The sequence below is a fragment of the Trichoderma harzianum genome, assembly GCF_003025095.1.
Source record: "Trichoderma harzianum CBS 226.95 unplaced genomic scaffold M431scaffold_2, whole genome shotgun sequence".
Classification (NCBI taxonomy): domain Eukaryota; kingdom Fungi; phylum Ascomycota; class Sordariomycetes; order Hypocreales; family Hypocreaceae; genus Trichoderma; species Trichoderma harzianum.
Window position 1 is genome coordinate 2,431,045 of NW_020209250.1, and position 15,362 is coordinate 2,446,406.

At 52.0% G+C, this 15,362-nt stretch overlaps 5 protein-coding genes across 5 annotated transcripts; 2 read left to right on the top strand and 3 right to left on the bottom strand.

Annotated features, from left to right (window-relative positions):
• Positions 1–339: 339 nt before the first annotated feature.
• On the bottom strand, positions 340–1,311 carry M431DRAFT_490939 (hypothetical protein; the record flags this gene model as incomplete). The annotated part of the gene is made up of 1 exon (XM_024916854.1): positions 340–1,311. The coding sequence occupies one exon, from the start codon at positions 1,309–1,311 to the stop codon at positions 340–342; it is 972 nt and encodes a 323-aa protein (XP_024779017.1).
• A 2,700-nt stretch (positions 1,312–4,011) lies between these two features.
• Positions 4,012–5,561, bottom strand: M431DRAFT_490940 (hypothetical protein; the record flags this gene model as incomplete). Its single annotated transcript, XM_024916855.1, has 2 exons — positions 4,012–4,543; positions 4,606–5,561. The coding sequence occupies 2 exons, from the start codon at positions 5,559–5,561 to the stop codon at positions 4,012–4,014; spliced, it is 1,488 nt and encodes a 495-aa protein (XP_024779018.1).
• A 3,591-nt stretch (positions 5,562–9,152) lies between these two features.
• On the top strand, positions 9,153–10,594 carry M431DRAFT_13658 (hypothetical protein). Its single transcript, XM_024912552.1, has 2 exons — positions 9,153–9,646; positions 9,706–10,594. Exons 1-2 carry the CDS (start codon positions 9,415–9,417, stop codon positions 10,344–10,346), a joined length of 873 nt encoding a protein of 290 aa, XP_024779019.1. The 5' UTR covers positions 9,153–9,414; the 3' UTR covers positions 10,347–10,594.
• A 2,088-nt stretch (positions 10,595–12,682) lies between these two features.
• On the top strand, positions 12,683–14,186 carry M431DRAFT_301127 (hypothetical protein). Its single transcript, XM_024914155.1, has 4 exons — positions 12,683–12,943; positions 13,014–13,226; positions 13,284–14,016; positions 14,068–14,186. The coding sequence occupies exons 2-4, from the start codon at positions 13,024–13,026 to the stop codon at positions 14,149–14,151; spliced, it is 1,020 nt and encodes a 339-aa protein (XP_024779020.1). The 5' UTR covers positions 12,683–12,943; positions 13,014–13,023; the 3' UTR covers positions 14,152–14,186.
• M431DRAFT_301116 (hypothetical protein) lies at positions 14,187–14,543 on the bottom strand. The gene has a single exon (XM_024914154.1). It carries the CDS (start codon positions 14,453–14,455, stop codon positions 14,222–14,224), a length of 234 nt encoding a protein of 77 aa, XP_024779021.1. The 5' UTR covers positions 14,456–14,543; the 3' UTR covers positions 14,187–14,221.
• Positions 14,544–15,362: the final 819 nt, after the last annotated feature.

Below are 15,362 nucleotides of genomic sequence, written 5' to 3' on the forward strand. Positions count from 1 at the left end.
AAGGGTATCCGGACCAGAGACACTCTCATTTTAAACGCCCGCTGCGTCTCTGGTCGCACAACAAAAACAAGAGTGGGTTTAAAGAAAATTGTCCATCAAAAAGGTGCGGGAGAAAGCAATATGCATAAGTGTGTGTATGCGCCAATTTCCGAAAAAATTTCACAATGCTCGTCTCGTGTCCCGTGCGCCTGGAAAGTCAAGTGAAACAAAGTGACCTTCCCGTGTGTACCAAACCTAGTAAAAGAGAGAAAGAAGAAAAAAAAGGAAAAACAAAACAAGTCTGCGCACGCTCATATGCAGTGTCATTCATAATTTCAAAGTTGCCACCGGGGCATGCATTCAGTCCTCCCAGATCGTTTCCAGGTCGATGTCGCCACGCCGCTCAGCACCGCAGACGCTCCACCGCTTCCGTTTGTCTTTGGAGCCAAAAGCCATTGTGCGACCACGGGCGGGCAGGTCCAGACTGCCCCGTCCTTTTGCATCCGATGAGTCCCCTGCCTCCGTTATCTCAGCCGCAGCCTTTAGTTGAGCCTGTTTCTCAGCTTCAAGAGCCGCCTCCTCGGCATCGGGCGAGTCCGGGATGGTTTCCAAGCTCGAGATACTGGGGCTACGCGACCTCAGCGATGTCGGCGTGGAGGGTACAGAGGAAAGGGCCCCGTAACTGCTGGAGAAGGGATCATATGCTCTGTAGAGAGATGACGAGCTGGAGGTTGGTGTGCTGGGCAGGGTCGGAAGAGATCCAGTGCTGGACTGGGAAAGATTTCGAATCGGCGACGAGGGCCGGCGAACTCGCGTTAATGTGCCATTGGTTGAGGCGCCCAATACAGGAGAGCCGCTCCTATCAGCAGGGAGTCGGTCGTGGTCAAGAACTGATGTCCGGACGGGAGACGTCATAGGAAATGATTCATCCACTGGTTTTCGAGGCGTGCGGACTCTGCTAGGCGATTGCGCCGGACTGGCTGGACGGAAATGGGGAGAGTAGAGCAGGTGGCCCGAGCCAGTGACGCCAGGCATGGACTGTGTACGGCCCATGGGCGAGGCGCCAATGCTAGCGGCGGACCGTGAACGAACATGAGCGCTACCAGAAAGAGGGGACGTTGTCCGGGGGCGATACGGAAGGGCGACCATAGGGGTCCAAGAGAAGGCGTTTGTAGATGTCGGGCTTGGGTCTGTGCTCCGCCGCAAGTTCGGTGGTTTTCTGGCCGTCTCAAAATCGAGTGTGGAAAGAGCGTGTGGCCCGTTGGCGCGAGCCTTGGCTGAGGGAACGGTACGAAACTCCTCCATGCGCTCCGTCTCAGGAACGGGCTCCATCTTGAGGGCCTTGTGAGAGTTGCATACGGGGGAGGCTACGACCAAGAAGTGAGGTTGCCGGTGAAGAGGAGGTTATCCGACAGCAGAGATACGGAAGCGAGTATGGCGAGAGGGAGAAAATGGCTGTGAGAGAGGGTGCTGTCGGGGTTGTCGTGACCTTTTTTTCCTTTTGGCCTGAGGGTGAGGCAAAAGTATCAACTCGGTGGAGAGAAATGCGGAGGGTATCAGGTAGGTGGATATGAATCAGCGCAACAGGGCTGACACAACGTGCAACGACCTGAAAAAGAGTCGACGTCTCGAGAGCGCCCGGGCGTTGGAGCGACAATCAAGAGTTTGCAACCGGTGAGCGCAACGGCAATGGCGGCGACCCGACCTTTTTACAGGTTGTCAAGGCCAGCCGACATTCCTGTCTCCTGAGACTGGTTGAGGGCAGGGGGTGGACAAAATAAACAGCGGCGTCGGCGCCCTGGCAGGCCAATTCCTGAGCGCGCGAGCCGATCCGGGAAAACCGCAGGCCTGAGTCCGAGATAGCCGGGCGATGCAGGCGAAGGCGAAGGCGAAAGGACGAACTGTGGTGAAGAGCCGATGAGGATGGAGGAAGAGGAGGAGAGGAGGAAGAATAAAGAGGGAAGACGACGCAAGACGAAGCTCCGAGTCGGGATTATGGAGGGGAGAGAGGGAAAAAAAGAAAGCGCCCCCTCAAGGGTCTTTCTTGTTGACGTCTGGTTGTGTGGCAGGCAAGAGCCGTCCAATTCGGCTGCCTGTATCGAGCAGGTGGGCGTCTATCGATTGCCTGTCCAGGCGGTACCGCGCCAGCCACTGGCCGCTGCAGGGCTCGCATGTCGCCTTTTCCACCACATGCACTGCAGCGTCGAATGCGAGTCTAGCGGCCGGCGCTGGCGTGGCGCGGAGAAGGCGCGCCACTGGAAGCCCGCTGTTCGTTTCTGGGGCCTCTTGACGCTTCTTCCACCGAACCACGGGCGAGTCAATGCGCTGAGGGATCATGGAAGCCCCTAAAAGGGCGCTCCCCGACATTTCGACCTGCAAAATAGCGCCTATTCAGGTCGTGCTAATGCAAGCTCCATGTACATGCCACATGCAGCCAGGTGCGTGCGTCGGCCATGTACCTCTCACGCTGCTTCTTCTTTCCCCAAACTTCTCCATGCAAAAGTTCGAGCACGCACCGCCGAACTGAGCCTTATCCGGCCAATCAACAGCGCCAAAGTACATGACTCGGCTCTGTATCGTCCGCAGCAAAGAAGACCCTGAAGCTATGTTGTTCAACTACCTACATCAAGATATTTGTTGTCTCGAACAATTGTAAAAAACGCCCTGGTGACATCCGCGCGCCCATCCCGCCACCAAAAGGGCGACAAAATGGAATTTGGCTAATTCACTGGGCGAGCACAATATCCTCATCCCCCCAACCGCCAATGGCCTGAGCTAGCGATACTAGCCTGCGGCAGGATGGAACTCGACTTGACTCGCTTTGCCGGGCTGTAGACCATTGACCCCCATTAGGTGCTAGCAGTGTCGCTCCCTTCACCGACAAAGTGCCTGGTCTGTTGGATTAAACATGGAAAACCTGCAGCAACATCAAATGAAAAAATCGAACCTTGAAGTTGCCACTACGGACTGCCCGGCTTCCGCACTCCGGCCCACCGCCGCACGTTGCGAGCAAATGCCCAGAAAAAACACCTTCCGAGCTTGTCGCCGCCGTCTTACTCAGCTAGCGTGACGGAGGCGTTAAGGAAAAGAAGGAAAGAATGTACATAAGCGACATGGAACAAATCTGTCAAGCCCTTCGGGCGATATAGTGGCGCGCCTTTTTTCCCTCGCCCTCCCAACTTTATGCTAGCCTCTTCCAGGTTGTCAATTTGAGATTGTCAAAAGATGTCATCGTGCCGGTAAAAAAAAAGTCCCCTTAGCGGATCGTGGCTGCTGGAGCCGGAAAACGCTTGCATGTGTAAATCAAATGACGCGCCTTTCGCGGAGCGGAGCAGAGCAGAGCATGCAGAAGATCAAGGCATGTGATGCAAAGAGGACCAAGGCAAAGCTTCCAAGTTGTTGTGTTAGCTCTCTGCAAGACATTCCTACTAGATGCTAGTAGAGCTCACCAACACGCGGGGAAGTGGGCAGCGGAGAGGCTTGGAGAAAATATCACATGTAGATTGTCCAACTCAACATAAGGCGTAAGTCCCCTCTCTAATGCAACTAGCCACATATTTAATTACAAGCACCACCAGATATATGTTGCCAAATCAATACATCCACATGTCAAAGATCAACGGGTTTATCACTGCGTATATATGAGTTGTGATCAACTCTCAAGCTGATAACCCGATACCGGAGAAGAAGCTACCCTGTATCTGTGAACTAAAGTTGCGGGCAATACGCAAAGATTCTGGCATTGATAGACAAAATGGCGCAGCAAATTGAAAGAGGCATTTACCTTACCGTAAGAAGTAGATTTTGTGTAGATTGATTTTGGCATCGAATTGCCCTCTTGTACTGCTCTGCTGCTTTATTGGCAAGCGCCCATTTGCCAATCATCCCTCTATTAACGAAGAATGTCATGGTGATTGATATGATCTCCAAAACAGCCTTGTGTTATTTCCTGCATACTCCAAGCTGAATTGAGATACACAAAGTTAGAAAATGAATAAACGCTGTAATGACATATTGTTACAAGCCAATCCATCAGCTCATAGCATCCTCTAGCTTAACATCATCCTGCCGTATTGGTAGCTCTCCCTGGAGCATCCCCTGACTGGGAGGCTTTGACAGTTCCCTTGTCCCGTTTCCATTTACTTCACCAGACTGCTTGATATGCCGATACACCCTGACCGAGCCATCCTGCCCCGCAGTCGCCATCGTCTCGCCATGGACGTCCACCCAGAAACATACGCCCTCGTGGCCATGCACACGCTGTAGCAACTCCTTGTTCTTGACGTCCCAGAGTATAACATCTCCGTCCTCGCTCGCGGAGGCGATGAATGCCTCGCCATCGAGGACCCCAAAACAACCACCAATAGCGAAGCTCTGATTAGTATGGCCTTGGTACGTCTTTTTGACGCTACCGGAAATGTAGTCCCATAAGCGAATGCAATTGTCGAGGTTGAACGCAAGGATAAACCGGCCGTTGGGGGAGAAGCAGACGTTAGTTACGGCCGGGTTGTCTTCGTGGACTAGAGTCCGTAGGCACTGGCCAGTCATTGTATCCCATACACGGCTTCACAAGTATTAGCATATGCGGTTTCAGGCTCGAATACCCACAGAATGTACAAAACTTACATTAACCCGTCCGTTGAACAACTCACGACCAGAGTGCCATCTCGGCAAAAGTCGATGCCTGATACCGGATCGCTGTGGGCGGGGAGACTCCTCATCAACCGTCCAGCCCGTACGTCCCACAGGAATACAGCTTCGTCATATGACCCGCTGGCCAAAATGTTGCCCTTTGGTGAAAAAGCTAGGCAGTGAATGTAATTATGATGTCCTCGTAATGATGCCATCTCCTGTCCCGCCGATTTCCGAGCCGTGGTCTTCGGTCGCCCTGTGACTCGATCCCATAGCCGGATTGCCTTGTCATCAGAGCCGCTCGCCAGTGTATTGCTGTCCGGAGTCCACGCGACGCAGCTTACGCCAGCCATGTGACCAACCAATGTGTCCATATGAGCCCCCGTGGCGGCATCCCATATCTTGACAGTCGCGTCGGCGGACGCAGAAGCAATGAAGCGGCCGTTCGGAGAGATGCGAACCTGAGAAACCGCCTTGGTGTGCCCGCGTAGCACGAGGCGCGCCCTGTAATTCGGCTTGAGTGGTTCTCTAGGAGGAGTGAGCTGCTGTGGTTCTGGAGAAGAGGATTCTGATCTCGACTGGGTTGTAGACGTGGGTGAGCGTGAGCGGTGTTGCGATCGAGGGGTTCTCGAGGGAGACGGTGTCGAGTGGACAGGCGACTGCGAGCGCGTCCTCGACCCGGAACTCGACGCTGATCGCGACCGACGAGCCAACTCCGAGGGAGGCCGCGACGGCGTCTGCGACCGAGAGAAATCGTTGAGATACTGCGCCTTGGTTGGGCTCTGGCTCAGGCCGCCGCCGCGCTGCGACACTCGCCTGGGCGGACGGAAATCATCTGGATCCCCGGCCAACACATCGGGAGAGCTCGACCGCGGGGACGGAGTATCGCCGGTCCTCCGTCGTTTGTATGGCGGAGGCGTGTCCCTCGCCAGCTCGTCGGGAGAGCTCATGGTTGAGGTGCTGCAGAGGACGAGGCTGAAAGCTTAGGAAAGGCTGGCCAAGTGCAAGTAACGCTCTGGGATTTTTTGGTGGGTCCGGTCGCGTCACAGGGATTTGCGATTCAAACAAGCATCTAGAGTACGTACCTTTTTTACATAAGGGGGGAGCGGCACTCCCGTACGCGGAACAGGGGATAGAATTCTCTCGCCTTCTGGTGAGATGCTTCCGAGGAAATCTTCGCGTATAATTGCCCATCTGCGTGCGGCTACTGTATCAAAGAGATTGTGGCGCCGTATTGTACTCGTACGTACGCATACAAGCTTGGAGATACACTACTAAGTAATAAGGCGCAAGTATTGCCACAAATGTCAATGACATGTGCTTGGACATTCGCCTACAAAGCGTAGCTCAAATCTTTGTTGCCCATGTCTTGGCAGATGGGTCACCATTGATCTCAGATCCTAGGCCGCATGTGACAAGAGGGTTGCAGGGTATATCGATCTGACGGCGCAGATTATGGAAAGCAGAAAATGCTTTCCCTGTGGGATGATGACGAAGCTCAGCATTGTCAAGGATGTTGTTACTGCTACCGCGTTCTGTGAAGGCGGCGTTTGCCGTGAAACAGTTCCGTTGTCCTGGAGCATTGGGTTTGCCCCTGACAGGACCCTGTTCATCCCAAGGTACGAGTACGTGTACCTGGGAACGCACTGTTAATTAGTATTCAATGTAAAGCGAACAACCCAGGATTATCAGGTCAGATTAATCAATATGACATCAGCCTTAGCCCAACTATTGATCAAAAAGTCCTTCCATCGGAGAGTTGTGCGACCATAAGTAATCATGTTTATTTTAATCATATCCTGTGTGTGCCCATGAGCAAGAAGGTAATAACTTAATTGAGTGCTTTTCCGCCGTCCTCTTCACGTTCCTCGTATGGTGCTTGCATGCAATTCCAGCCCCAGAGGAGCGGATACCACTAATAGCATTCCGTCTAGAGGGCAGCGAGCAATTGAACCCTTTAGTGTGCACTTGCGTGCCATGTTGCAGATGTCTCTCATCAGCTGGAGAAAGCCTTCTTTCTTGGGATGGATCCGTTGAGTCATGGAACAAAGGGCGGGAGCATCCAGGCTTCTAGAAGCAAATGAGCTACGGAGCCACGACAATAATAAACTGCCGCCATCTTGCATTGGGGGGCTTGCAACGATCTTGGCAAAGATGAGTGCCGATGAGCATCCACCTGCCTGTCTGAGGGCACCAAGAGGCTGCGAGCTGCCCTTTTTCTCAAAATAAGTTGCAAAACCCCCGAAGGGTGACGAATATCTCCGCCGTACTCTACTTTAAACCTCCATGGGAGTCAGCGGTGCTCGTACGAGTATAACCACTGCACACCGCCCCTCCTAAATTTCGGCGAGTACCCGAAAGGCTCTGGTGATGAAATGAGGGCTCGGACGGGGATGCTGTTCCGCCACGCCGCCCGTTAAAATGAAAAGCGAGGAAATGAAAACATTTTGCGCGTTTGCTGTGACGGCGCATGCATGCATGACTGGCCGCGCGCTCTGGCGAATCGCAGCGCGAGCTGGGCAGCGCTTGAATGCACCTCAACGTTCTGGGCTAACGAGGGGCGTTCGATAGCCTGGGAATCGGGCATTTCCTATTTTAGCACGATGGATCAACCGGACGCGACGTGAATCCAGGCACAGGCACCGCGGCTGACAGCGGCGAATCACTCGCTGTTACCTGCGGGGGGGATGGAGCTGGCTAAAATGGCCCCGGAGAAGCCACTTGATGCATTGGTCTTTAGTCTCACGAGCTTTGCTGCTTTGAAAGAGGAAAAGAGGGCACCATAACAGCTTAGTTGTAAGCATAGCCATGGGACGAGGTAGACCTCACAGGGATCCCGCTGCGAGATGCAAGCCACAGGAGCCGCAAATTGAGTGCCAGCGCTTACTGTATTATACTCGTACAGTCCTGGCCATGGATGAGCTTGAAAAGGCACGGGTTGGTGAATGAAGGAGAAAGGGCATGGAGAGAAGCTTGGACGTGTGTGTTTGCTGCATTCACGCAGTCACACCAGACTTTAATTACCAGCCGCTCCGACGACTAGGATGGCGGGAGTCCGCCTCGCGAATCACGGAGTCTGGACGCCACGACGGTCTGAGACAGATTCTTTAGCTGAGAGCAGCCGAAAAGCTGAGCGAAGCTGAACGAGAGCTGAGGGCGAGAGGAGTGTGATTGAGGCTGGCTTTTCAGTGCTTGGCGGAACAATCAGTGTCTTAACCAAGGAAGAATGGAATGGATTTGGTGAAAATAGTAGCAGCTCAAGGGCTGGAGCTAGCAGCATCGCACACGGCAGGGTCTTTCTCTCATCATCGACGAGGGCAAATTCCTGGCTGTTATTGCGCGATATTCGATAACGGGCCGGTTCTAGCTGCGGTTGGATGGTAACGGGAATTTTTCTCTTTTCTCTTTCTTTTTTGCTGTCAATGCGTCAACGGGAAGCCAAGGCAGCAAGCCTAGCCACATGGAAGACTGTGGTCGGTCTCATGGCAACGCACGCCATTTCATCAAGAATACACCTCAGTCCAACGACCAACAACAGCGGCACAAGCTTCATCAATGAGCAAAGAACCTTTGTAGCAGCACCGCTCACACACACACAGGTATCGGTACAGAACAGCACCGCACCCGTAGCACGCCCGCTGTACACTCCAGCAGCCAACGTGACGTTGGACGGGGAATGGAGCCCGTGCTCGTCTCGTGGCCTGGCCTGGCATGGCGATACGGAGTAATATCTTGCCAAACCGAAGCCCAAGTTACCAGTTACGAGCCGTGAAATAACCTGGCTCAGCCCTGTCTGCACCTCATCAACTAGCAGCCAATCAGCAGCGGCCCTCAACAGCGTAATTTGCTTTTTTGCCCCTGACGGCCGGCGCCCCGCTTTTCCCGGCCTGGTTGCAGATACGTGGTTCGTCACTTTTTGTTGGAGGGCTCCTGCAGGAACAAGAAGAAAACAGGAACAGGAAATGTACAAAGTACCCGTCCCGAGCTAGAAGCGCTAGCCTCAGCAGCTTGAAGCAATGCCCCCTTGGCCCTGGTCGTGACTGTACCGTACCCTGCAAGTACTGTACTTGTGTGGCTTGGTAGCTCTGCTCTATGCCAATGGTCTCATTGGAGAGGCAATCTCACGATGGCTGCACGCTGGCGGCCTATCACCACGACAGTATTCAATTCCTCAACTCTGCCGCTGTGCAGTACTGCTGCTTGCCTGTGCAACTGTAGAGATGGTAGATTCTCAGCTTTGAGGACAGAGAATATCGTATTCTACAGTATGTTTCAACAGCAGCGGTAATCTCCTTCGTGGTTACATGTGCTATGCATGAGCCATCGTTTGCTTGTAGGGGCTCGGCCAGTCCACGCCAAAAACCCGCATCCACTCGCGCACAGCTCGCCTAACCGCGCTATTGCGTCCGCTGGGATTCAGTGGCTACCTTACGAGTCCATCCCATCATGGAGCGCCTGTCCGTCCTTACAGTAGCTCCCTGTACGAGTACCTGTACTTGTCTGAGTGTGTGCCGGGCTCAGAGCTGACCGGGGGGTGTCTATTCTATTCTCTGCCTAGACCCTCATGAAACGCTCAGGTGCTCGTGCTTATTATCTCACCTCTCCCCCATTCCATCCACCTGTTTCTGTTCTTGTTTCTCCTTCACCCACACTCCAGGCTCAGCCGCATAACGCTCCTTTCAGCTTTTTGCATACCAGTCACTCTTTTGTCTTTACGACAACCACACTCTTTTTTGAACCATTTTCATTCATTCTTCCTTTTCAACCCAAGTAACTTTTTTTGTTCAACTTCACTTCGACAAGATGCGTTTCACTCTGACTGTCCCTGCTTTCCTGGCTCTGGTCTCCGCGGCCTTTGCCCAGACTGCCGACTTCGACCCCATCACCGTGCCTACCTCCAACGAGGAGATCACCTCCGGTGCTCCCTTCACCGTTGAGTGGTCTGTTCCCGCCAAGTACGCCGCCGACACCATCACCATCGAGCTGATTGGTGGCCCTACTCAGGCCACCCAGCAGGTTCTTGGAACGATTGCCAGTAAGTTGATGCTCTCCAGAGCCCAGATGCTCTACTCGGTCGTTAACATAGCAAACTAGCCGGTGTCAAGAACAGCGCCAAGAGCTTCGTCTGGAACGTTGATGCTACCCTGGGCACCCAGGCTTTCTACGGCCTCATCTTCCGCTCCGAGAGCGACCCCAACGTCTTCCAGTACTCCAACCCCTTCCACATCAAGACTGGAAGCGTCAAGGCCAGCTCTACTCCCGCTGGACCTGCCCACACCTCTTCTGGCAGCTACGGAAACCTCCCTCCTGCGGACACCACCACTGTCACCACCTCCACTGGTGTCAAGACCGTTACTCTGGCCACTCAGTCCACCACCCAGGCTCCTGTCTACACTCCTCCCGTCTACACTCCTCCGGCCGTCACTGATGTTACCGTCATCCTGAACGCTACCACCACTGTTCCTTGCCGCAACTCCACCATTGCTCCTCCCACCCTGAGCGCTCCCACCACTCTGCAGAGCGCCACCCGTCTGCCTCCTCCTCCTCCCAGCTCTCCCGTCTACGTTCCTCCCGGTGTCCAGACCAGCTCCGTCTGGGTTGCTCCCTCTGCTCCCTCTGCCTCCAACCCTGCTGTCACCGCTCCCCCCACCATCCCTACCAACGGTGGTGCTCGCGTTGGCGGCAGCGCCCTGGCTCTGGTTGCCTCCCTGGTTGCTGCTTACTTCGCTCTGTAAGCGAGAGATGTTTGGAGATTTCGGGTTTTAATCGGCTTGCGGGTTTGATGCCAATTTCATCTACGGGAGCCTACAGCTCTGGTTTTTACAGTTGATTGCACATATTTTTTTACTTGGAAAAGGGGAAGAAGATTGGTTCTGGTCCGAATCTATCTAGATATATTTGCGGTACGATGTCTGTCTTTTTATGGAACCATGTCGTTTTCGATGTAGGATATTTAGCGCCTGCGTGTTAATAGATTGGTTCTTTTCTAATTGATAATGATTTTACGAGTTTGATCTGCTTCTACTGCGACTTGTCAAGTTACGAGCCCATGTAGAGTAGGGATTCTGTGTCTGTGAATCGAAGCTACCTACCTAGTAGAGAGATAGCCAACGCACATCGCAATTCTCTCGGAGCCAATGGTGGATTTCTCACCGAGGCTGCGATACGAGTAAAGTAAGCGACGATCACTCTCCTCTCCCCGGGTGATGAGACAGACATGGGGAGCGGTTGAGCGGCTATACTAGAACATGGGGCCGTCTGCTTTGGCGATGAACGACTCAACGAGGTAATTGATCTGCAAGTCGGGAGCTCTAAGACAATGACGCATGATGAAGAGACATTTTTGCCCTTGCTTCCATCATAGTGTCTCAGAATTGCGACGAGATCCAACGCCATCCATCCCTTGCTGTGTTTGTGTGTCTACTTTTAACTTCATACTGCTAAGAATGCTTAGTGCTACTACCATGGCATGAGTAAGCATCAATGTATCAAAGTCTGTAGTAAAAACAGATGCAAGGGCGGTGCTGGGCCAAAAGGGGTTGTATGTTGTGCGTGTGTGGTGTTTCCTAACCGACCTGCCTCAGTTGGTTTAACGCAGGACCGCATTGCATTGCGGCGTTAAAATGGCAGCGTCGCAGTAGCTTAGGGGTTTGAGTAGTGCTGAGCCTATTTTTGGGTTGGGCGGTACCTGTGTCAACTTTTTTTTCTTTTCCTTTTTTTTTTTTTTTTTTTGCTCAATCAGAATTCTTTTTTTGGGTGTGGCTGGCTCTAGGGTGGGAATGGGGCTGAATACACGTATGAGTGAGTACCTAACCGTGAGCTACAGATGCGTGCGGACATGGTCGTGTCGCTTTAGTGAGTGCTTTTTGTATGTATAAAGTGCTTATTGCAGTACTATTGTGCATTGGTGAGATTTGCCTACATGAAGGTGTGAATCTAAATTGTATAGCTTCATCTAAGGCTCAGAGGATGGCATCGCGTGACGACATCAGGCGGCCGTGTAGCAGAAAAGCTGCATATTTTAGTGTACATGTCATCCGCAGCAGCGACAGGCACCCCCTTCATATAATATACTTTGAGTAGCTTCGCGGGACTGAGGCGTGCGTGAATGATATATGAGAAGGGTACTATATGTGTTGAGCTGAGCATTGTTTGAAAGGAAGAATATGATCCTGCTGTATTGGGGTGCTGTCTGCTTCATTTGGACTATTGGCTTATGTACGAGAGACAAGCCACCTCAACTTGGTTATCCGGCATATGGGGAGCTAGCAAGAATTCCATAGATGGTCACTGTTAAACAATAATAGCAGATGATGCAAAAGGATAGCGACGGTAGAAGGTAAATTAGAGTAAAAATAGGCACCAAGATAGAGGTTCGACGAGGGTTGAGAGAGTAGCACACTCAATGTACATATACGTCCTCTGCATCTCACCGTGAAGAGCTTCTAGTTGGGATTGTTGTCGCCGGAATACCGTGATAAGTAGTCAATTTGATACATGCAATTTACTTTATTTAAACATGCTTTTCTGGAATAGAATAAACTACCAAATAATACCACGTGTGTAGACAAAGCGTGTCTTACTTGTAGAGTGCAATACAATGGGGTCGCTGAGGGACTGGAATGCTGCAAGACGCCCCGCGTGTTCGTCCCCATCCTCAGCTCCATCTCCACACAATATGTACGTTGGAATGCTGAGTAGCATTTTGATGGCCTTATTGCCCGTTATGGATGCTTCACTCTAGCTGTACACATGTTGTACTGTCGAGTAGCGCTCACGCAGAGATGAGACTACTTTGAATCAAGTCATTTATACAGCTTCCACGTAGCACTCACAATCTCTACCATAGTCAACAACAACTTCAATCAACTGGATGGATCAATATGATAATTAAACATATGGAAATCATTTATAATAGGTAGGTAGGCATCTACGTCAACACAGCTGAAATGCTTATCCGGCAATCCAATCACTGATGCTTGGAGCTAAGCCGTAGCCGGTAAGAGGGGCAGTGAGCGCCGGTTGACGGAGCAGAGGGGCCTCGATTTTTTTTTTCGCTCTCTCACATGCTGCGAGACACAATGACAGCTTCAGCTCAATCATTTCCCTCAGAGCTGTCCCTGATCCTAGGCGCCTCTTTTCGCCCGTCTTGATTGAAGCATTCACGAAAGGTCTATTGCTTGTAAGGCTGCATTTTTTGTTCTTCTTTTTGCGTATAAAGTAAGTTGCGCTGATGTCATAAAGAGTCGCATTCTTTCCGCTCCGGCTTTGGTGGGGTCAAGAGTCACACTCGTCATCCTCATTTTTTTCATCTTCTTCTTTGCATCTAGAGGTGAGCAATTCTTTGAAAGGCTGTGCAACATCTCCGCTAATACAGCAATTGAATTGCTCTCCCTCTGCAGTCGCATCACCATGTCCTCTCAAGCTGCCCCAAAGACCTGCAAGGTCATCACGGCCGAAACAATCGCAAAAAAGCTGCTGCTCGAGGTCAAGGAAACCCTGGCCAAGATCCAGGAGACTGGTAGCAGTGCCCCGACCCTGGTAGCATTCCTTGCAAACGAGGACCCTGCCGCTATCAAATATGCTGAGTGGTCCAAGAAGACTTGCGAGGAAAAGTGAGAACACTGCCATGTTGCAATCTCTACGGCAAAGGTACTAATTGTCTCTTCAAGTGGGTTCAACTTTGAGCTGCGCATCGTCGACAAGGATCTCCTCGAAGAGGACATTATGAAGGCCAACGAGGATGATGCCGTCGACGGAATCATTGTCTACTATCCAATCTTCCCCAAGAACCCCACTCACGACAAGTACGTCCAGGAGACGGTTGACCTTTCCAAGGATGTCGAGGGATTGCGCCACAGCTACCTGCACAACATGTACCACAACATTCGCTTCCTGGACGCTCCCGAGAACAAGAAGAAGTCTATTCTGCCCTGCACACCGCTGGCCGTGGTCAAGATTCTCGAGCACCTCCAGATCTACAACCCCATCCTCGCTTACGGCAACCGCCTGTTTGGCAAGACTATTACCGTCATCAACCGATCCGAGGTGAATGGCCGCCCCCTTGCGGCTCTGCTGGCCAATGATGGTGCTACGGTCTATTCCGTAGACATTACTGGCGTCCAGCTCTTCACTCGAGGCCAAGGCATCAAGAAGCCTCGCCACCAGGTAGAGGAGAAGGAGGGCTGGGGTCTGGAGCAGTGCCTACCATTGAGCGACGTCATCATTGGAGGAGTGCCCGCCGAGTCATACAAGGTGCCGACAGAACTCATCAGAGACGGTGCAGTGTGCATCAACTTTTCCTCTTTCAAGAACTTTGATGGAGACGCCGTCAAGGAGAAGGCATCCATCTATGTGCCATCCGTCGGAAAGGTCACAATTGCCATTCTGCTAAGAAATCTTGTGGTGAGTGTATTTTTACCCTTAGAACTGAAGCTTGATAAGCTAATTGAACAGCGTCTGGTTGCGAACCGTCCCTCCAAGGAGACGTTGGATAAGAGCACCATCCAGGCCCGAACCGAAGCCTTTGCCGACGATTGATTTGATTCGGCGGATCCAAGACAATAGTCCTTAAAGTCAAAGCTTTTCCTTTCTCCCTTTCTTAAAAAGACTAAAACAACGGCATATTACTGGGTGGGCCATGCAGGGGGTCTTCACTTTTGATTTTGAGCTCCGGGGGGCAGGAAAATAAAAATAAACAGAACGAAACGGCTGGTCGATCTCGGCCCGCAGCGGACGCAAGCAAGGCACGTTGATTACCTACAGTAGATGAGATGGATTGCGAAGAGGTTCGAGGGGCACCTAAAACGGGAAAACAAAAAATCTCATAGAAGAGTTGAGGCATCTTGTACCACTCTGTAGAAAGCAGAATAGTTGGGCCAAGCGTTCTCTAGCACGGCGCGTACAAGTACCTGCGCAACCGATCCGGTGCATTTGGCTCCGTGTTACGCGGCCGAATTATTTGAAGCCATTCGAGCCGCGGAGTTCCAGTACTGTATCTGTACAAGATTTGGCGGATCTTTAGCAGATACGACACGGAGCCTTGATGTTGCTCGCGAAGAGCATCAGCCATTGGGAGGGTGGAGCTAGACAATGACGCAGCTCTGCAAACGAGAATGGCAAATGAGACGTCTGGATGCAAAGATCATCCACGGGTAAATAGGTTGAAAGCAGGAATTGACTAGCTAAAATTACATGGAGTGTGCGTGTGAGAGACAAGAAAAAGGTGGCATGATCTGCCGTGTTTTGTTTTCCTTTTTCTGCAGCTAAGTCGAGTATCTTGTTTCTCTTGCCTCAACTGTCATTGTGCCTTGTTTTAGGCGCATTAGCTGCTTACACTGTACCCTCGTACAGCTGAATATATGAGGTCGGACTGGCATATACAACTTGATACAAGTACTAGCAGTAACAAGTAAGGTACCTGTTACTCCGTAATCAGCACGGCCTGGATACGACCCTTTTGAACGGATATTAGACCAGGCCAACGGCATCCAATCAATCGACCGAGTCCCTGTCAGGACTAGAACAGGTACCAGGCAAGTGGAGCTCAGGTACCGCCCCAGAAACGGCTTAGCAGGGCCCGGTCGAACACGCCGCGACTTGGAGGAAAAAAAACGAAACGAAACGGAAACGGAGAGAGATTACGAGCATCGGGGTAAGATTATGCAGCCCTCCACCGCATTGACTGAGAGTAATACCAGCAGTACTTGATTTTGTTTTGATATACGAGGAGGGGGGCGATGCGATTACAG

Bases quoted from the DNA above. Each gene is read 5' to 3' on its own strand.
- M431DRAFT_301116 (XM_024914154.1), bottom strand. From the start codon at position 14,455: ATGCCTCAACTCTTCTATGAGATTTTTTGTTTTCCCGTTTTAGGTGCC.
- M431DRAFT_13658 (XM_024912552.1), top strand. From the start codon at position 9,415: ATGCGTTTCACTCTGACTGTCCCTGCTTTCCTGGCTCTGGTCTCCGCG. The intron at 9,647-9,705 runs GTAAGTTGATGC...ATAGCAAACTAG, and splicing joins GGTTCTTGGAACGATTGCCA to CCGGTGTCAAGAACAGCGCC.
- M431DRAFT_301127 (XM_024914155.1), top strand. From the start codon at position 13,024: ATGTCCTCTCAAGCTGCCCCAAAGACCTGCAAGGTCATCACGGCCGAA. The intron at 13,227-13,283 runs GTGAGAACACTG...TGTCTCTTCAAG, and splicing joins AAGAAGACTTGCGAGGAAAA to TGGGTTCAACTTTGAGCTGC. The intron at 14,017-14,067 runs GTGAGTGTATTT...CTAATTGAACAG, and splicing joins TTCTGCTAAGAAATCTTGTG to CGTCTGGTTGCGAACCGTCC.